Source organism: Indicator indicator, chromosome 39, assembly GCF_027791375.1.
Source record: "Indicator indicator isolate 239-I01 chromosome 39, UM_Iind_1.1, whole genome shotgun sequence".
Classification (NCBI taxonomy): Eukaryota; Metazoa; Chordata; class Aves; order Piciformes; family Indicatoridae; genus Indicator; species Indicator indicator.
Window position 1 is genome coordinate 47932 of NC_072048.1, and position 21288 is coordinate 69219.

A 21288-nucleotide genomic window follows, 5' to 3' on the forward strand; every position below is an offset into this window, starting at 1 on the left:
ATAGTTATTTAAAAAAAAAAAAAATCAGCATCCATTCCTGCCAACTATTCAGAATTCTTTAGCTCTTAGGTAGACTTTCACTCTACAAGCCTCTTCAGACATACCTTGGTTTCCCATCATTATTTTTGCTGTTCTCCTTGCCTCTGAGCTATAAACAGAAATGAACACCTTTTGTGGCTATTGAAATTTTGTATTTATAAGGCACATGTACATGGATAGTTGCAAATGTCCAAGTTACATAACAAATTCATCTTGTCTTGCCTCCCTATACACACAGATCCCCTCCACCACCTTTCGGTGAATACTGCAGACATTGGCTTTGGTCAGCATTTCCGTAAGAGCATGTTAAGGGCTGTACCTTTATCAGGCTATATCCTTTCCCTTAAGTCTGACTTCAGGTAGTTCCGTCTGAAGTCAGACTTGTGCCTACCTCAATTATTCTTTCACAGCATTCACAACAGGCACTACCAAATAGGTAAAGTGATCTCTTGGCTCAAAATGAAAAAGTGTTAACTATGGAGAAAGAAAGTAGCAACAGAACAGCTCCTGTGATTAAGGGCAAGCAATGATAACGTACTGCAAGGCACAGACTAGTTCCTTGGGAACCCACCCCCTTTTAAAAAGTTCATTCAGAACAGCCACCTACAATTTAAGAAAGTGGACAGTATGCACCACATGAGCTTTCATCTTGCTGTGCTGAAGATGCCATTAGCTGGACTCCCTGCTTCTCTGCACTTTTTTCCCAAACACCTGGTGTCTGCAGGATCTTTAGGACTAGTTCCTCAAAGGCATGTTGCACTCCATCCTGTGTCTTGGCACTGGTCTCTGGTGGAGGGGGAAGAAAGGGGAGGCGAGTGGGAAGGGAAGAATTTTACCTTATTTGCAGGGAATATTCCAATTTGTAATATATTCTTTTGGGACCAGAGAGAAGATACTTTTTTTTTTTTTTTAATGAATTCACCTCCTCTCCATTCTCCTGTAAAGGCATACTTAACTATGATAAACAGAAATGCATCCCACTCTGAAGCACCTAATTTTTCCACCTAAAAAATTTCCACAACTCCCCATTCTCTCTGTAAGGGAGAAACAGAACTTGTTCCCAGGTTGTGATAGTAAATTTACAATATAATTACAACTAAGCTGGGAAGCAAAGAATGCAGAGGGAATTAATGTTTTTCACTATGTATTTCTTCTGGTTCCTTCTGAAAATCTTCTCACTTAAAAGGCATTTTCTATTAAAAAAAATCCAACAAAACAAAGCACCCACGCAATTTGTGCACTATCTTTATAAATACATATTCTACACTTGATTGGTCTGACAATACTGTCTTTTGTGTGGCTGCAACAGACAGCAGATCCCCCAAGGAATCTTGCTGACATCAGTCAGGAGAAAAATTCCAGTCTTACAGGCTCTGGATTAAAAAAATCCTACTAGTTTCAAAAGAACATAAAATCCATGCCTACTCAATTATATAAAGTAAGTTGCTGGATTTCAGAGAAAGGTACCTCCAATTGCACAGTGCAGAGCATCTCTGAAAAACAAAACCTACAGCCATACTGATGAACTAATGCAGCAAAATGAGCTGATGCTAATGAGGTTGTATGACCTCTTGGCACAAGGGTTACATACCTATGAAAAGCAGCGAGTGTCTCCTAGCAAACTGGAGTCCTTCTCGTCTCTCTACCTCACGATCGGGCTGCAGAGATGAATGGAGAACATGACTAAAATAAGTTACACTTGCCACTTTAAGGAAGTCCCTGGAAAAGCACCACTGCAGAACTGACGTTCCACTGAAAGAAAGTCTATAAAACTATGTAGCCATTAGCAACTGGATTTTCCAGCTCTGCAGACAGCTCACTGCTAGGCAGGTTATTAGGGGGTCAAACTGAACAGCAGCAACATCAAATCGGTACAAAATTAATGTGTGGCTATCTTCCGAATCAACTAGGACCAAGATATATGCCAGAAAGGCGGTTTTGGTAGTCAAAAAGCTGAAAAGTCATCGAAGGATCTGAAAATTGACAGCGTTGGAAAGGGGTAGAAGAGAACCTAGTTCACAGGACAGCCCCATATGGCAAACTTCTTGAGCACAGCAAGAGTGAAACATCTCACTCTGCCACATACATCTAAGATATGTCAAAACATCCCAGAAACATACATCAATGACTGCATCTACCACCCACACAGACTGGCCACAGTCTGGCCAAAAAGAAAGCTGTGCTGTTGTGCTGCACTGAACTTCAATGTTATACACCAGTTTTTAGGCAGAACCTCACACTATCTTAAGATAATCTCTATTCAATTGCATCTCTACAGAAAACTTCCATTAAAATCTTTAACAAGGTCTTTTGCTGCTCAGCCTAGATTGTTCAGTTACAGAACACAGAATCATAGAATCAGTCAGGGTTGGAAGGGACCACAAGGATCATCTAGTTCCAACCCCCCTGCCATGGGCAGGGACACCTCACACTGGAACATAATGCCTCCCCACACAACAGATGTTAGTTTCAGCACTTATTTCACATTTATACTCTATCATGACCAACTTGTCTGTCAAAGAGTGCAAAATAATGCATTTTTTAAACTTACCTTGTCAATTTTATTGCCAACTAACATCTTCACAGCGTTGCTTTTGGTGGTATACATTTCCAGTTCGTTTAGCCAGCTCTCTAGTCCAGCAAAAGTGTCTTTTCTTGTAACATCATACACTGGTAATAGAGGAAAAGATGCTTAACAGCTGTAGTCTTGAACAACAGTTACTTCATTATGGCAGAACTTAGTCTTCACTAGCTGACACACACACCCCCAAAAGTAAAAAGCAGTATTAGGGAATTTCAGAAAGATGCATCAACCATATCTTCTTCCCAGAGCTGGAACACACTGGCTGTGCTCACCTAGAGTCGCTAAGGATAACGCAACACAAACGTCTCTCCAACAGATCTGTGAGAGAAAAATCATACTTACCTGTCTTATACCTATTACTAGTTCTGAATTGAATCACAAAGAATATTTTACAATATTTTGTCACCTCACTTAAATGTGTAACTACATACACACACTGCTGCTAAAAACATGTATTCTGAGTAAAAAGTTACTGGTAACTTTGTAACTGCATTCACTTAAAATCACTAAGGTTAAAAATGTGGCATCACAGAAAGAATATTTTGCACAGCAAGATGTTCAGCCTTCGCAAACCCCAAGAATAAGAATCCTTTCTTCTTATAATTGGTGTTGTCACACAGATAGAGAATAGCCACCCACTACTTGTGATACAAACTTCATGTCTTACAGTAATTATATCAATAGTTTCTGGGGACAAAACACAAAAGATTTTTTAAAAAACCTACACAAATCCTAATCTGCCTTATTACCAGAAACTCACCAAATAAATAACTACAAAGCTAATAATTCAGCAACTCAACAGCTCGTAGTGCAACAGCTTGCATTTTAATTTAAAATACTTGGAGAAGCATTATTTCCTGCCACTGGTTTTGTATACTCAGTATTTGAGCTAATGATGAGTAATGTTGTAAAAACTATACTTGTTCCTGTAATTCTCTCAGACAACCTCCTTTTGTAAAGATATGTGCATTCAGTAGTAATGAAAACCACACCTTTTGTAATCACATTTTTCTACCATATACCTCCTACCTAAAACAACTCCCTGTGCTCCTCGGTAGTAACTGGGAGTCAGTGTTCTAAAGCGTTCCTGTCCTGCTGTGTCCTACAGAGGAAAAAAAAAACAAAACAAAACCACAAACCACACACAAACAAAATCAAATATATTTAGAACAAAAAAGGTATTCTAAACTACACAGGACCAGTAAGGATACGTGAAACCAAAAACAGAATGAGAGCAGCAGTCAGAAAACATTAGCAGCAAGAACAGCAAACAGGTAAGGAGGGGCAGAAAAGCACAGCAAAGACTTGATTGAAAGTTAAAGTGATAAGGACAGACATTTGTAACATGAGTGAGACTACAAGAAAGCCAACCAGACTCAAGAGAAATACATAAATGGCTGCAATCCAACCAGCTAGGCTTAAGCAGTTAATAATCAGTTGAGCTGAGGGAGAGAATAACTAGTTTTCCAGTGAGACACTCTGCAGGAAAGGAGACATAGGGTTCCAAAAATTGTCATTTGCTCCTCCACAGCAGGAAAGGAGAATCCAGTTACAAAGAACTACTTTAAGTTTGCTAAGAGTCTAAGCAGATAAGTTTAAAATTTCAGCAGTACGTCACATATTCTCAAGAATCTTCTCCTAAGAGCAATATGAAATTCAAAACCCCTCAGAACAAACACTAAGGAAGCAAATGAATTGCACAAATAAGATATTTACCAAAATACATATCTAAATTTATGTACATGCTACAATAGAGAGAGTAATAGCTACGTTGTGATTTATTTCTTCTTTGTTAACAGAAGAAACTAAAATTGACACTATTTCCTTAATTCAGGTCATCATTACTAAGGCGAGTACTAGGCATCTATGCACACATTGACACTATAGCAGAAGCCTCTTTTTTACCTTGATGCACCGTACATGCATTAAAGATTGTATTTAGCATTGTACAACTGCACTGTTTCTTCCATCATAATCAGCAGTTTCTCCTGATAGTATTTTAAAGAGTGCTGCAAATGTGCCTTTTCCAGATATACAACTTGTGTAAGTTCTGGCCTTGCTTTTGATTTCACAGCAAGGAGACACACCCCATACAATTACTAGGACAAGCATATCTTGGTTACCTTGAGCAAAGCTTCTGCTAGAGCTAGAGCCCAGGATGCTCACAATACGGCCAATACATACCCTCACCAGCTAGAGCAGTGGTGCCTATTGCCTCTTGCTCTACTTTCTGTACACAAAGTGTAAATGAAAACAAGAAAACAATTCAAGTTTCAGCATTTATATTACTTTTGTTAATACTGACCCAAGGTACATATGCACTCTACTTCCAATATTCCCGATTACTTAATAGTAATGGCATGTTCTTTTTCAAATACCTGTGACTACAAATGAAAATTCTCTGCCTGCTAGGGCTTTTTCATTCTATTTATAATAATAAATGACATGATTTAATATTGTAAATAATCCTGATCACACAGTTGCAATGTGATTTCCCAGTGTGCAAGCAGCAGAAATGTAACATCAGGAAGTTCAGGACAAATGCTCAAGTCTCCCAGTAAACCTGAAGCAACTTTTAAGTAGTTGTGGATCAAGCGTATTTTTTTCTCCCCGTGTTTTTATCCAGAATATCCAGACTGTTTCTGATATCCTATACACAAACTATCACTGCATAGCCCCTAAAGGAAATCGTGCAACTCCTCACCCAGAACTTCACTCTTCTGCAGTTTACTGGAGTGCTGTCCTGGGAGTGCTTCTGGGTTATATGAGAATGAAAACTGCCTTTGCTGCAAGGCTTCACATCTGTCGAGAACAAAGCTACCTTTATCTGACCGAAATAAAACCTACCCATATTGCAAGCTGTACTGCATGGCCGTCCACCACCATTTTCTTCACTTTAAAATCAACACCTAAGACGTAAGAAAAAGGGAAGGCTTGTCAGAAAGAATTGGCGACCGCCCGGTCCTGCTCCCCGCCGTTTCCTCTCGCCGACCGGACCCAAACGAAAACAAGCGAAGATGTTCCCGGCTCGGGGATGGACTGATTCCGAGCTCACCGATGGTGGGTTTCAGGCACGGCTCAAACGCACCGTCAGTGAACCTCAGCAGGAGGCTGTGGGGAAAGAAACCGAGACCTCAGCTGAGTATCGAGAGCGCCCGGCCTGCCCGGTCCGCGCAGCCCGCACCTGGACTTCCCCACGGCGCTGTCCCCGACTAAAAGCAGCTTCAGGGTGAGGCCTGCAGCGTCCATCCCCTGTGTTGCAGAAACTACCTGCGGCCGAGGAGCGCGGCAGAGGCAGCCGGACCAGAGTAGCCCGAAAAACCCGCAAACTCCCCACGCCGCCGCCACGGCCACACCAACGTTGCCGGCTACTGCCGCCAGAACCAGCTGACGCTGTTCCGCCCAAGGAGGCGGCGGCCGGTGCCGGGCGGGGCGGGGCCGTGGGCCAGGCCCCAGCTGCTGTGCCAAGGGGTTTCTGGCTGGCCGGCGGGGATTGGCGAGAGCCCGGCTATGTCCGACTACCAGATCTCGGTGGAGGAGCTGAACGACCTCCTGGCTAACGGGAGCGGCTGCTACAGCCTGCCGAGTGCGCACAGCAACGAGGTGGTGCCGCGCATCCACGTGGGGAACGCGTGAGTGCGCCGGAGCGGGGCCGAGAGGTGCGGCCGCGGGGGAGGAGGGTCCGTGCTCGGCAGCCTGTGAGCGAAATTCTCGTGGGTGCTTGATCGCAAAGGCTTGAGTAGGCCGTGAAGGGCTGTGAGATGCAGCGCGTTCACTGGGTAGGGCTCCCGAGCGGGAGTTTGAGCCGGAGGAAGTCAGGCTGGCTCCGTGCAGGTCCCAGGAGGCCCTGCGGAGCCTGGGCCGGGCTGTGCTGTCCGAAGGCCTCGAGCTGTCAGCCGGGAGGCCTGTGGCGGCAAGACCTGGCAAACAGGCAGCCTGCGGCCTCTGCTGGTTCCTGACACGGCACATGAAGAGGCACAGCTCATAAACTACATCTAAAATATTCAGTACCTTGTTGAGGTCCCAAACCTAAGCTAAAATAGAGTAGAAACAAGGCTGAAGCTAATTAAGTTGCTTAAGAATGAAATTCACCTGCTCTGAGTTGTGTCAGAGCTAGGGTTTTTCTTTCTCCTGATATTTCTTGCTGACAAGTTGTGATCATACAGAAGAGGGAGGAGAGACAAGATGCCATGAGCTGTATGATGCAGGAGCCTGATCACAGCACTGCTGTAATAACTGTGGGTCAGATGAGTGGAATAAGCTGGAACATGAAAAAGTAGCAATATATCTATTAGATCTTGGTTTAACCGTGTGCAAAATGACCTAAGGATAGCAAGGCTTTAATAGAAGTCACCACCCATGCCTGTGATTGGTCAAATGAGTATTTTTGTACTGTATGCACTAAAAGACCTCATCCTAATTATTCATCTTAAGTATTTATACACATGATGGGAGGCAGAGTGGTAGGCATATGGCTATGATAAAAGCCCTTAAATGAGGAAAAGGGTAGAGGGCTCACCAGTATGACTTGTTTTCTCATATGCATGACATTTATTCTTGCCCCAAGATTACAACCTACATTACCCATTCCAATCCTATCATACCCTGCTGATTCCTGTCCCCTTTTTTATCGATCTTTGTGCACTTGTTATCTGTGACATGTGCGACTTTTTAGTATGTATGTAGTGTACTGTTCATAGCTGAGGTTTGTAAATCCTAAAGCAATGTAAGTCAAGCCCACAGGTTTTCATTAACTTTCTCCTAAGCCAAGCCAAATGATGTATGTTACTGCCATTTGATGCAAGGCATTCACATTTAGAGCTAAGACCGAAATTATCTCAATGGCCAAACTGACATCTGACAGCTACTTCCTCCTTCATATTTTTATCAGTTACCTGGAAGAAATTACATGGTAGCCTGCAAAGTGATTTGTGCAGTCAATAGTTATGTGAAGATAATTAGTACAGAACCATTTTCATTTTTCAGTAATTGATTTTAATTATACAATATGGACTTCACATGCAGGGTTATCTAGGAACAGAGAATGCAATGTGGGAATTGCAGGATGGAAAATATCTGTCTAATGGAAAGCTTTGCCACCGAGAAGTGCCTTTTATATGATCATTGACAACTGGCAATATCTGGAGCACCAGTGCAGTTTGTAGGATAAGAACGGTTTACCTTAGCTGTACTTACAGACAAAGTGCAGTTCTACTGTTAGTGTTTTCAAGAGGTTACTGAAAATCTGTGAAGGAGAGCCAGAGAGGTAAGAAATAAATTTGTGTGCTGAAAAAGGTCTTCTGGAGTGGGAGCTGAAAAAGCTCTTTTAGAGTGGGAACAGAAAACTTAATTTATCAAGACTTAGTAGGCAGTAATATCTTTGATATTCTCAAACTGGAAATAATGCTAATTCTTAAGTGGATTTTGTTAAAATCTTTTTTATCAATACTGCATTGTAAGTAGCATTTGCTATATTAGTTACCATTCTGAAAGAATTTGAAATTTTGCAGATCTTATGCCATTTCCAGCTGCATGTCCCTCTTTTGTACTTTCCTTGTGTAAAGATAAGGCTGAAGGGAGATATGTTTTTCTGACCTGACTCCTTCTCCTACAAACTGTAAGTGATCCTCTTTTGCACTCAGCCTGTCAGGCTTTATGCATAAGTGGGTCCAACAGTATGCAAGGCCTCAGTAAAGCTTTTACTACCATGTGCAGGAAATAAGCCAAAGCTTTGATTGGGACCTGTATTTGCAGTTCACTGGCCTGTCTTGTTCTAGCATCTATGCAGATGTTGGAATACATCTCTTATTTGAAGCTGTCTTGGTACAGCGCGTCTGACTGTCTCTCACTTCATAACTCAGTGGCACAGAGTTGTTAAGCACTTTGAATTGGGCTACAGGGAAGTCTAGGAAGGAATGGAACAGGAGCTAGCATTTCAGTGCCAAACATGATACAGCTGCAATGAAATGTTGTGGATGGGAGAGATCCAAGGACTATTTGTAAAGGGAGAAAAAATGGCATACAGCTACTTTCTTTTTCCCCTCTAGCTATATAAGAAATCCATCTATAAAATCTGCAAAAATTCTTCACTGGAATGAGTTTGCTTCTGGGGAGCCGGTCTGTGTTGCCAGATTCAAACACAGTTCCAGAACACAAGTTGCTGTTGATCCTGACCACTATTAGATATACACTTATCTATATACTATTACATAAACCATATCCTCACCCCACTAAGCACAGGAACTCACAGCTGAATTTACATTTTTTTTGTTTTGGCCTTGCACTGTAGGATTTACTTCTGTGTTGCAAGCAGAATTCCCCAGGCACTGCTACTTGTCCCCTGGCACAGATGATGTCCTGCCAAATGGAAAATCTGTCAACATTTGTTTGGGTAATGAAGTCTTTACAAATATTTGGCTCGTTGACATAGTTACTTGGCACAGACATCAGAAAATGTAGAAGCTTCATAAGGATTCATCAGCTTACAGTACAGTTTATGGGGTGAATAGTCATTAGGAGAAAAGGAATGCTCTAGATGTTCATATAGTCTTGAATTATGTGGAAATTGTAAACTACAATTACTTGATAGAACTGAGGAACTGGAAAGGACAGAGCTGAACTAAAAGTACTAAATGCTTTCTTAAGCACTTAAGCATCTTAAACACCACTCATCTGGATTCTTTCCATTTGGATATTGATTACAACTAAGGCAGTAAAAATTATAATTCTTGTGATGGAAACAGTGAATAGCAAAGACAATTATATCACTGTGTTGCTGGCCTTTAGAGAGCCTTGCCAGATCTTTCTATGGCTTCAAAGTTGTCAAATAATACAGAGACAGAGGAATTTTCAGATGAGACTTTTGAAGATGCAGGAACATTTACTCATAGTTACTTCTCATCTTCCTGTGGCATGAGAATGAGCCAGTGCTGTTTCACAGTGGTTAAAATTGTCCCCTGAAATGCCTGTTTCTCTGGACTGTCCACTCGAGTAGCAAGTGCTGCTTACCTATCCCTGTAACACCAGTGGCTGAGGTAGAGGCTTTTTATAACTAGGTTTTAAATTATCTTATGTAGATAGCAGTTAATCTTAGAAGTTAATCTTAGAAGTATTTTATATTCAGAAAGAGTTACAATTTTATGCCAGAGCAGGGTCTAGCAGATGAAGTTTCATGTGTGCTCTGTTTGGTTGTCAGCCAAGACAGTAGTATGCTGTCATGCCCACATAGCAGCCATGACTCTAAATATTTCTGTGAATTTTTGATCCATAGTTTATTCACTTCTGGGTACAGTATATTGGCATCTATTAATAGAAAAATCAAAGGGTTTGGTTTACAATACTTTCTGTGGACATCTAAATACCTAGATGATTCACCAAGTTCTAATTGTTTTCTTGACTCTTTTTACCATGCAGGTTCATAGCCAAGAACATTACGAGGCTGCAGCGTCTGGGGATAACCCATGTTCTGAATGCAGCAGAGGGCAAGTCATTCATGCATGTGAACACTAATGCAGAGTTCTACGAAGGCACAGGCATCAGATACCATGGCATTAAAGCTAACGATACACCAGAATTTAACCTCAGTCGCTACTTTGAGGAGGCAGCTGATTTTATTGAGAAAGCTCTTTCGCAGAAGGATGGTAAGGCAAACTGAAGTATCCTTCTAGCATATTTTCTATGCACTGCATATGTTTCTTAACAACTCGTTTGCAGTAGGAGAGTGCAACAGTGCCAGCTGTGCCAGGGCTGTCCCTAAGCAGCTGCATAGTCAGTCTCAATTCACAGTAGCAGTTCCATTTGCTGGTTCTTTCACCTTAGCAGTTGTCTACTATGCCTGTCAATGTTTTCTTACTGTGATAAACAAAGAGGAACTGGGTGATGCTGGAGCCAGTTTTAAGATTAACTTGCTGTGGAAATTTGATCATTCTGCTTGACAGTGAAGTACAGAGTAAGGACAGTGAAGAGGGATGCAGCAGTATTTTCCTTCAATTCCATTTTCGTGTTGTAGTTGCATGAAGTTCTGGAAGGCAGGTCCAGTATGTCAAATGTCTGGAAGGCAACCCTTAAGATTGCTTTTCACAGAGGAATGCTAGAGACCCTTTTGCCTCTGATCATTTGCAGAGAGCAAGTCAATTCTATATATATGATTAAGACTCTCTAAATATTGCTAATTTATGGCTACAGGCTCTCAGATGTTGAAAACTAATTAGTTTAGCTCTTTTAAGAGATTCGCCTTGAACTGAGAAGCCTCTGCCGCTGAAGGCAATGTGGTTACGGGCTTTCTGTTGCAATAGCTCAAAGCCAGTTGTGGTTATGATGAAAATCTGTGTGTATGGTTCATCTGCTCTCTTGCCTTAGAAAAAAATTGACCATGGAGAGAAGCCTGAGGCCATTTCTCCCTCTGCATTTGGGAAGAGGAAAGTTTTTGTGTCTTGTAAAGCAGGTCAAAGAGGAAGCAACTGGGAAGCAATAAAATTGAGTTAGATTTCTCACAGGGAGCAGTGGCCTGCTTCATTATTGTTGGATATTTACCTGCAGGATTTACCCATATGGTGGGTTAGCCTTGGCTGCTTGCCAGGTGCCTACCAAACTGGTCTATCACTCCCCCTCTTCAGCTGGACATGGGGAGAAAAAAACAATAAAAGGCTTGTAGGTCAAGATAAAGATGAGATCACCCACCAGTTACTGTTGTAGGCAAAAGAGACTCAACCTGGGGAAATTAATTTATGTGCAATCAAATCAGAGCAGGATAATGAGAAATAAATCCAAACCTGAAAACACCTTCTGCACTCCTCTGTCCACCTCTCCCTTCCTTCTAGGTTCAGCTTCACTTCTGATTTGCTCTGCTTCCTACCCCTGAGCAGCACAAGGGGACAGGGAGTGGAGATTGTAGTCAGTTCATCACACATGGTCTCTGCTGCTCCCTCCTCCTCACTCTTTTCCTCTGCTCCAGTGTGACATCTCACCCACATGAGAAACTCTTTCATGAGCTTCTCCAACATGGGTGTAGTTCTTTATGAACTGCTCCAGCATGGGTCCTTTCCATGGGGTGTAGTCCTTCAAGAACAAATTGCTCCTGCATGGGTCCCTGATGAGGTCACAACTCCTGCTAGCACACCTGCTCCAGCATGGGCTCCTCTTTATATTTCCACAGTTCCTGCCAAGGAACCCGCTGCAGCACAGGCTTTCCGCAGTTTAACAGCCTTCTTCGGACACATCTACTTGCTCCAGTGTAGGGTCCTCCACAGGCTGCAGGTGGATATCTGCTCCACCATTAGCCTCCAGTGGCTGTAGGGAAACAGCCTGCTTCACCACAGGCTGCCAAGGAATCTCTGCTCCAACATCTGGAGCACCTTCTCCCAGTCCTTGGTGTCTGCAGAGTTGTTTCTCTCACTCTTCTCTGCCAGATGCTGTTTTGCAGCAGGTTTTTTATCTCCTTCTTACATTAGCATAGAGGCTAATGTTGGGTTCAGGTTTGGCCAGCGGGAGGTCCATCTTGAAGCTATCATCTGACACTGGCTACAACAGACATGAGGGAAGCTTCTGGCATCTCACAGAAGCCATCGCTGTACACACAAACTCAGCATGACCCAGGAAGAGTGTAGAATGAATTCCCTGATCAGTTAGCTGGAAGCATTTTATTTGTGCTGGCATAGGTGTGATGAGACATTTCTGGTTCTGTTGCACAGTCAGGTGGTAGTGTGGCTTCATAAATAGCCAGAGAAGTAGGCAGGTATGATCCAACATGGAGTTAGCATAGGAACCGGCAGCAGTGCAGCAAAAAGACTGAATATCTTTGAAGAGAGGCAGTGTGTGACATCCGGCATATTTCTCTGTCTTCAGTGTATTTTAAACTTTGCATCATTTCTTTGTGCTCTTTGGTATTGGTTGTCTTTAGGGGCAAGGCTTACTCTAAGCCACGAAAGACTGGAGATATGTAGTAAATAGACAATTTGAGTCTTTGTAATATACTAGCAAATCTGGTTTAGTGTGAATTTTTTATATACAACCTTGGTGACAAACTGTGTAGCTACTCATAGAGTGGCAGCAGCTTTCTCCTAAGTCCTACATGTTTCTATAGCATTCAGAAGTACCCTTCATAACCCAGCTGTTAAGTGTTGCTTTTTCAAACACATGTTCCAGTATAACCCAAATTATGACCTGTCTTCCCTGCAGGACAAGTGTTTGTGCATTGCCGTGAGGGCTACAGCCGCTCTCCTACTCTGGTCATCGCCTACCTCATGCTTCGCCAGAAGATGGATGTCAAGTCTGCACTGAGTGCTGTCCGGCAGAAGCGAGAGATTGGCCCCAATGATGGCTTTCTAAGGCAGCTTTGCCAGCTCAATGAGCAATTAGTGAAGGAGGGCAAACTGAAGCCCTAGAACAGAGCACCACTGTATTGTTGTCAAGTTTCTCAAACCATCAGAGGACATCTTAGGAGGTTTAGATTCCCAAACCCCAACCAAGCTAATTTAATTGAGACAGAATTCCTTCTTTTGTTTAGTAAAAGTATCTTCCTCAAACTCTGTATCTGCTTTTCAAGATGGCACAAAAATGTGTCACTATTTAGAGCTGCTGCAATAAAGAGGTGTTTTTAGGGGGCATAACTTCAGGGATAACAGCTATCTTCACGTTTCAGAGCCCCCTGCAGACTCCCTAGCATATGTGGTTTGCATTGGTGTGAGTGTGATTCATTTAAGCCTTCTCTTGTATTCTGCCAGAGCATCGTTTTCTGAGACCCGCATCGCATCACATCACATCACTCTTCATTGAAGTACTTTATTTTCTACAGCTTCTTTTTCATGCACACAGGTGCCTAAAGTCTGAGTGTTTGAGCTTCAAGGATGAGAGAAACATTTAAGTACAAATGCACAGATGCATTCACATGTAACACTGCAGTGTGGTGTTTAGTGCAAGATTTACACAATACACAGTGCATGGTTGTAAAGCCATTCAGATCCCAGACTCGATGCACGCTATTTCCAAGAATATTTGTACCTCTTGCTGTTGTAATTGGCATGAAATACTCTGACATTAAATGCTCTTTTACCTTTGTTTTGAAATCATACCAGAAAAAAATGTCAAGAGCAAATGCTGAGGTAAGAATTTAATATCGAGGAAGAAATAATGTCTGATTTTAGGAGTGCTTGTACTGGATGTGTGATAAAGTCCTAAGTATCAGAATATAATGACTTATGAGACTTGTTTTGACTTAACAGTGTCTCTCTCCCTTCTTTACTATCACTGTTTGTGAACAGAGTGGAATGAGTGCATACAGATTACTTCATAAGGGTATGCTTACAACGCAGTTTGCAGAAGTATGCTCTTCCTGGATTGCTTGTATGGTATCATTAAAGAGCAATGGACATTGTTACATACCACACAGAACAGGAAACATTTCCTTTCTATTAAAATAAATAATGTATTGATTCTGTTTGACATACAGATTAAATGACTCATTGCAAATGTTGGGAGAAGGAGCTTTGTTTACAGTATGGCTGAGTGCTTAAATGTGTACTTGTGAGTTAGAACAATGTATTAACACAAAGGGTCTTCCACTGCAAACTTGAAATTGTTGGTTAGCAGAACCTGAGATGTATGTATTCCCTTTGCATCTCTTCTTTAATGTAGTTCTAGATTGAAAATCCTAACATTATTTTAAACAGAAACACTGTTGGATTAGGAAAATGTGTAAGCCTAGATCTAGTTTATTATATTCTGTTTACTAATCAGAAATCATAAAGGGTGTACATTGTGTAGTTCAGTGGGGTGAGAGTAGCAAGAGGAAGTTCTGTATAGCTAGATAACTTTCTTCAAATTACATTCCAGAGGTGACTATTGTAGGTAAAGACAAGGTTTACTTTTTCCTTGCCTGGGATGGGAGCTGCCAAATAAAGTAGCCTTTTCTGTTTTGTGTCCTTTAAATGAACAACTGGGGAACAGCTTCCTTTCACCTCCCTACAGGCAGTATCTAGTGCTTGCTTTGAATCAGGATGGTTCAGTAATCAAGAGCAGTAGTCAGTTTCATTGATTTCATACCTGGTTTGCTTTCTCCCGTTAAATGAATGGTTTCTTCAAAATTCTTACTTTCAAACAGTGTATCTTGGGGAATAAGAATACTGCCCTTACATTTTCTACTATACTGAGCTTTTTCATACTTATAAATCTTCCTTTTAGGATTTTCACTATGGACACAGATACTAATTATTTCCTGTCTTGTCTCACACCCTTTATTTATAATACCGATCTGCACTGCAAGAAAACAAATAAACAAAAAATGGAGATTCATTGGCATGCACTTTGTCTTTGACCTGTTTCTTAGAAGTCAAAAATTCCCATTCATTAAAGAGCTAAGAAACCAGTAACCATTAGAATTTTCTGTTACTCTTCCATAGATTTTAAGAAGGCTAGCAGTTGTCAGATTAAACCCAGAATAGTTTATTAAAATTGAGGCTGCTTACCTTATGGTGATGGGTTTGCATTTGTCAGTATCCACAAATAATAAGAAATCAAAAGGTACAGGAATTTGTTCCTGCATTCAAGATGGCCTTTTAACTCCTAGGACACTGCTTACTTCTAATGGTAACTTCAGTGGTACTCAGGCCTGTTTATCTTAGTGTAACAAAATGATTCAACAAATACTTTGTAATATAAAAGTGGAGAGGAATAAACAGGGCAATGCTCTAAACTGATTTTTTAAATTGAACTCTGAAGATGGTATATCCTATTATGAGTTACTGATAGATGACTCAGTGTGGAAACCATTTTTAGCTCTGCTTTTAGAGTAGGCTAAAAATAGCTAGAATGTGAGAACACAGCTCCAGTACTGGATCATACCCTTCATCTTTTAGGCTTCCCTTGCTGTTAAATTTCTGTGTCTATTTTAACTGGCCAAGAAGAGCTGCTATGCTTCTCATTATTAATTATATGCTGTATACTTTTAAATTTCTTTTTGTTATTGTAGAAGGAAAGACTATAAAAATGGGAATGAGAGCTTTCTTTCCATGTAATATAAAACTGCGAAAGTATTGGAAGAAATACTTTTTCTTCTGAATTTACTGCATACTTGCCCTGTGCTGTGAGGTATTCCTTACAAGCATGCTAATTGGGAAAGATTTTTTTTTAAGCCATTCTTTGTTGCAAATAGCAACACTACATTTTTTGAGTTGAAACCTCTTAATTATGTCTAAAATAGTGTGATCTGGATTTCACATTAATATGTTGGTCATGAATAGTGATGGAGTACTTGCTGCATAGGTAGCACTCTGGAGAAGGGATGGGTTGGGTATCTCTAAAACAGAGAACAAGGAACTCTACCATGCCAAATCCTGTACAACAAAGGAAGGAAGGAAGCAGCAGTAGCTTGGAGGTTTGTTACTTAAAGAATTAGTGAAGTTGGAAACAGAGGGAGGAAAGTGGACACAAGAAGCTGTTAGCGTTTTATAGCATGGAACAAAGTGCAGATAAAATGTTTGTATCGGTAAAACTAAATTCACTTCCTACTCATGCTGAACTAAATCTTTCCCAGCCATTGCATAAACAGAAGAGTGACATCTGTAACTGGAAATTAAGTTTCAAAGCAAAAATAACATTTTCTGAGTGCTTTTCATCCTTTGGTGCTGCAGCTAAAACTGCAAGGTTGATAAGTGTTGCATCTAGCATGCTAACCCTGCCCCATGGGTACTGACATCAAATACTTTGAGAAAGAATGCTACAGAATGTTACTGCTGAAAAGCAGGCATTCTATGAAGTTATTTCAGAGTTAGAAGTGATAGCATCCGAATACAGGACTAACAGCCACAGTTATGTTTTATTGTAATTCCATTTTTGGATGTAGAGCCTGTGTTAGGACTGGACACATTTTTCTCCTATATGAGTATGCCTGGCTTTCCTCTCTTGGTGATGTGAGAAAGAATTAATCTTCATAAAAGGCTTTGAAGCTGAAAAGCGCAGGCTATACGAACAGTACATGCTCTCCGAGTTGAAAAACTTGTGTCAAATACAGCTCTCCTGCTGAGCAAATGGCAGTGTTTGTTTTCATCATGTAAATATTTTAATTGAACTGTCTTCTGTCATCCAGAACTAATGACATTTCTGGAGCTAGAACTACTAGAAGCAGGATTTTTTTCCGTTCTTCTTTGAAAATTAATTCTTTCCATGTACTATAATGTTTTCAACGGAGGAACTATCTAACGGACTTTCACTTAATACAGCACAGAGGTTTCTGCTAAAATTAGTTTCTGGGGTTTGCCAGTGAGTAAAAGTGAACAGTTTTGAGAGGTATTTTGTAAGGATTTGTTTGTGAGAATTAGTGTCCTATTCATTATGTCTATTTTGCAAATAAATCCTGGAAATCAATTGTTGAGGGTTTTTCTTAAATTTTAATTCCAGTATACCAAGGTTGATGGCCAGCTGACTCACCAGATGGAGCTGCAGGCTTATAATTCTTCACCAGATAGTCATCGTTCCATCTCTGAACAATGCTATTGTGTGAATCTCCTATATTCTTATCACTGAAAATGGCAGTCACTAGACTGTTTTATTAGAGCGTTTGCTGCTCTCTGGTGGGAAACTACTAAGATTCCATTTATTCTTGGCTACTTGGAGATCACATAGTAGCATTCAGACTGAATACATTTTCAAGGTAGTGTGTGAATCAGCAAAATTCTTAGGAGACAAATAAAAGGTGCTTGGGCATGGGTGGCTTAGCAGCATCTTAGGAAAAGAACTGTTTAAGAAGCAAACAAGTTCTTCTTGAACATGTCAGAAAATTAATTTCTAGGCAGCATGTAAATTATGAGTTGTCCACAGTAAGCTTGAACTGCACATGTGTCTTAGGGTCTGGATACCCAATAGAACACTCTTAGCCCAGGTGTGGACAAAGACAGTTGCATACTGAGCACCAGGCACTTTATGTTTTCTGTGCCAGGTCATGGGAACTGTCAGAATGGAATGCAAGCCTTAGGTAATGAGTCTTACAGTAGCAAGGAAAAGTAAGGCAATGAAGCAATTCAGACTCTTCTTAATTAAATATTTTCATGAGGATGGATACGACAAACATTGCAGTTACACATGTTGGTGTCCCTCTGTTGCTTTAAGTAAATTTTGCTTTCATTAGCTATGATGATCTCAGTGTAATATCTAACCTGGCTAAAAGCTGAGATGCTTTCCAGTTAAAGTATTTAGCCTGGCATCATCCATAAATAACTTCAAAGTGTACATGGTCTTGAGACAAAGAAATCACGCAACTGTCACCACTGCCATCTTATTTTCACAAGGAGGAAGAATACCATAGATGAGCTTTTTAAAACATGACACATGAATACGTTTTGGTCATAGATACCCTAGGCATAAGGTCATTAATTCTCATTTCTTGATAGAGGAATGGAAATCAGTCTGGTCATGTTCTTCTGCTGAAAATGAGAAAATGTCCTATATTCAACACTTGTGCAGAATATCAGCAGGAAAATTTAAAGGAAATGCAAATATTTTGGGGTGGCTTTTATTAAGTGATAAAAACATGAGAAAGGGCACATCAAAAAGTGTGACATACATGCTGGCTCTTTACCCTAACATCTTCCAAATAGCATATTTTTGAGTGAAAGTTAAGCGAAACAACTGCTCATTTTGAAAAGAAGCTCTTTCTTGTTTCTTCAAGTACATTTGTGAAACAAAATGTAGAGCTCCTTGTTTTGTAAAGGTAAAAAAAAAGCTACCACTCCATCTCCCTTGCTCATAACTACTGAGCTACAGTTTATAGATTGGTTATTTTATACCTGAGGGGAAGGGAGAGAGAGGAGGGGAAAGAGGAAGAACATCCATAAAAATAAAAAGTCTAAGAAACCTTTGTAAAAGACAATAGCAAAAGATTCAAATATAAAGGTAGAAGCAGAAAGACTTATCAGGTTGCAATTCATCCTAGTCTTGTTAATCACCATTGTTACCAGGCACAAAAATGAAGCACATCTGAGAAGTTTTTACTCAGAAATTGTAGAATATCGTCACCAACCCACCCCCACACTCACTCACTCTGACAAAAGCTGAGATGAATGAGTTGTTGTTTGGCCCTTCCCACTTTGTATAGACATTGGCTGGCTTGGTTCTAAAAAGGATTTTAAAAAGGGGAATAATGTGCCTTTGCCTGGGATCTGAGACTGTCAGGGTGCTGAGAAGCTGATCTGTGAGCTGCCACCATGCAGATCTCTTGGGCTGTGTGCTCTGTCTGTGTCTTAACACAAATTGCATTTCAATCTGTGGAAGGGTGGCAAACGTTTAAAAACGATGCTACAGAAATCATTCCTGAGATCACTGAAAATACAGAACCGCCAATGGAGCAGACCTTCAGCAACAATACAATGAACCAGGCAAAGCATGGAGGAAGACACATACAACAAGCTCCAGAGCCTAATGGTAAGAAAAATAACATAATCATTACTATCTTGGATCCTAACAGACAGTTTATTAAAAAAACAAAAACAAAAAAATATGGTGTATGTTTGTTTATTAAAACTTTTAGGTGTGGACTTAGTGCTCTGAGAGATAAGGATTTACATCTACTGTTGAAAAATCATCAATGTAAATGTGAGAAGGGATATACCTGAATCTACTGACGAAAAATGTGGTCTAATCTATTGAGTAATCCTTAGGTGCTACAACATGCATCCTATTCTGTACAGCTGCTCTCTGCTGACACAAGTCCAATACATTAAACCTGTAGAAGATATAACTTCAATTTCTCTGTTTTGTGCTTGCAAGCACTGTGAGGAAGTATCACTAGTCATATTTCTCTCTTTGATGTTAGCATGAAGCACTGGGTTGACAGTGGAGATAATAATATAAATTCTTAATATTTAGAAAGAGTCTCAATGTAAGAATAACACATGGAGGCTGCATTTGGCTAGGTGAGAAAGGTGTGATGCTCACTGTCCTTTGCCAACAGACAGCTTTTCAGCCAGATTCCAGCAGCCAAAAAAGCTGTTATGAACAGCTGAAGCACTCCCAAGGGGAATACATGTCCAGATGAATTGGAAGGTATTTTATTTCTGCAGAGGTGTGTAATGTTAGAATCAATTTTTGTTGTGCGTTGTAAATCTGACCTAGCCTTCTTTTTCCTTTTTCTGGGAACAACTGCAAGGGAATTGTGTTTTTCTGCTGCAGCTATCAGTTAAGTTGTTTAAAACCATAACATTAACAATATTTTACAAGAAAAAATATGAAGTTTTTGAGAGTGCAAGTTTATAAGGGTCTTACATCCCTAAAACAGGAAGTGCTCTGCTTCTCACAGGCAGCCCCACCAACCACCAGGTCAAGGCAGGCTGGTTTTGTTGTTATATCTGAACACTTCATTTTTTAGCCTCTTACTACTCTGACATCACCTAAGGGGAATTAGGGCCACCGATACATGCATATGTTTTGAAGTGGATAGGAACTAAGAAAGAGAGAGTGAAGACTGGACAGTTACTCAAATCTGCAATTCTCTTGCATACTTGTTTTAATATGTTTAACACAGGGAATCAAAATGACCCTCCAAAGTGGCTAGACCTTCTGAGGCATGAATAATGGGGGAAGGGGTTTGCCCACAAGTAAATCAAGCAAGGAGAATCTTATCAAAATTTCCCCTGAAGTAACCACTGCTTCTGGGGTTACACTTCAGAAGCCCTACTGCCCATCTGCAGAACCCTTATATGGAAATTTACCTAGGGGCAAGAGAAGGATTTTATCCATCGGTTTGTACATTGTTATTTAAGGGCCTCGTAACTAGAGCAGCCAAATTCAGAAGCTGCACAATTGAGCCTTTGGAGATACTCTTCCCAAAATTCAAGATGTCCAGCTTGTATCTAGCTCAGAGCTAGGTATCAGCTACCAAAAAAGTGCATTTAGAAGGATAGGGAAGAAAACTGTCAGTAATTAACCTTTCTTGTTTGCAGATGCTTCTGACTTCAGCTGCAGAGAGATGCGAACCACCCGCTACATCACAGAGGGGCCTTGCCGCAGCATCAAGCCTGTCAAGGAACTGGTCTGCTCTGGTCAATGTGTCCCCTCACACCTCCTTCCCAATTCGATTGGAAGAGGGAAGTGGTGGCGTCAGAACGCACTGGATTTTCGCTGCATTCCTGCTCACACTCGCACGCAGCGCATCCAGATGACTTGTCCCGAGGAAGATACTCGGACTTACAAATTCCGAGCTGTCACGTCCTGCAAATGCAAGCGCCTCACTCGCTATCACAACCAGTCTGAGCTTAAGGACTTTGGAAAGGAAGCTGTCAGGCCTCAGAAGAACAAGAAGCTCCGTCTCTCCAGAGCCAGAAGCAGCAAATCTAACCAGCACGAGTTAGAAAATTCATACTAGAAGTCATCTCTGGGTGATACAGCCTAGCAGCTCTGGCTATTTTACTAAACATCACATGGCACTCACAGGCCACACCATGATGTTCTGACCGCAGCAGGTTCCAATTCCTTCTGCTAAACAGGGTCAAAGGCTCACACAGTCAAAAATCTGTCAGATGATAGCAGTTATTGTCTGATAAGAGAATGAGATAAACTGAGGTGAAGGTAGCAAAAACTAAATTCAGTATGAGAGGAGAGATAGAACTTGGAGATTCACTTGAGATCATGTGGCTTGTACAATTAGGAAGGCAGAGGGAAGCAAAGCTGTTATGGTGACA

At 41.0% G+C, this 21288-nt stretch overlaps 3 protein-coding genes across 3 annotated transcripts; 2 read left to right on the forward strand and 1 right to left on the reverse strand.

Moving 5' to 3' along the window:
* Window positions 1–238: 238 nt before the first annotated feature.
* Window positions 239–5872, reverse strand: LOC128978805 (ras-related protein Rab-18-B-like). Its single transcript, XM_054396829.1, has 7 exons — window positions 5808–5872; window positions 5679–5734; window positions 5471–5532; window positions 3653–3725; window positions 2591–2709; window positions 1631–1697; window positions 239–825 (listed from the first exon to the last, which is right to left on the reverse strand). The coding sequence occupies exons 1-7, from the start codon at window positions 5870–5872 to the stop codon at window positions 650–652; spliced, it is 618 nt and encodes a 205-aa protein (XP_054252804.1). The 3' UTR covers window positions 239–649.
* Window positions 5873–6133: 261 nt separating this feature from the next.
* Window positions 6134–14474, forward strand: DUSP3 (dual specificity phosphatase 3). The gene is made up of 3 exons (XM_054396833.1): window positions 6134–6255; window positions 10037–10263; window positions 12800–14474. Exons 1-3 carry the CDS (start codon window positions 6134–6136, stop codon window positions 13003–13005), a joined length of 555 nt encoding a protein of 184 aa, XP_054252808.1. The 3' UTR covers window positions 13006–14474.
* A 4342-nt stretch (window positions 14475–18816) lies between these two features.
* On the forward strand, window positions 18817–20972 carry SOST (sclerostin). The gene is made up of 2 exons (XM_054396892.1): window positions 18817–19033; window positions 20551–20972. The coding sequence occupies exons 1-2, from the start codon at window positions 18817–18819 to the stop codon at window positions 20970–20972; spliced, it is 639 nt and encodes a 212-aa protein (XP_054252867.1).
* The last annotated feature ends 316 nt before the right edge of the window (window positions 20973–21288 follow it).

What these genes read in the sequence shown, in the direction of transcription:
- SOST (XM_054396892.1), top strand. Translation starts at nt 18,817, where the DNA reads ATGCAGATCTCTTGGGCTGTGTGCTCTGTCTGTGTCTTAACACAAATT. An exon ending in ACAAGCTCCAGAGCCTAATG is followed by an intron (nt 19,034 to 20,550) that starts GTAAGAAAAATA and finishes TCTTGTTTGCAG; the next exon opens with ATGCTTCTGACTTCAGCTGC.
- DUSP3 (XM_054396833.1), top strand. Translation starts at nt 6,134, where the DNA reads ATGTCCGACTACCAGATCTCGGTGGAGGAGCTGAACGACCTCCTGGCT. An exon ending in CGCATCCACGTGGGGAACGC is followed by an intron (nt 6,256 to 10,036) that starts GTGAGTGCGCCG and finishes TTTACCATGCAG; the next exon opens with GTTCATAGCCAAGAACATTA. An exon ending in AGCTCTTTCGCAGAAGGATG is followed by an intron (nt 10,264 to 12,799) that starts GTAAGGCAAACT and finishes TCTTCCCTGCAG; the next exon opens with GACAAGTGTTTGTGCATTGC.
- LOC128978805 (XM_054396829.1), bottom strand. Translation starts at nt 5,872, where the DNA reads ATGGACGCTGCAGGCCTCACCCTGAAGCTGCTTTTAGTCGGGGACAGC. An exon ending in GTGCCTGAAACCCACCATCG is followed by an intron (nt 5,533 to 5,678) that starts GTGAGCTCGGAA and finishes CTTACGTCTTAG; the next exon opens with GTGTTGATTTTAAAGTGAAG. An exon ending in AGCACAGGGAGTTGTTTTAG is followed by an intron (nt 2,710 to 3,652) that starts GTAGGAGGTATA and finishes CTCTATTACCAG; the next exon opens with TGTATGATGTTACAAGAAAA.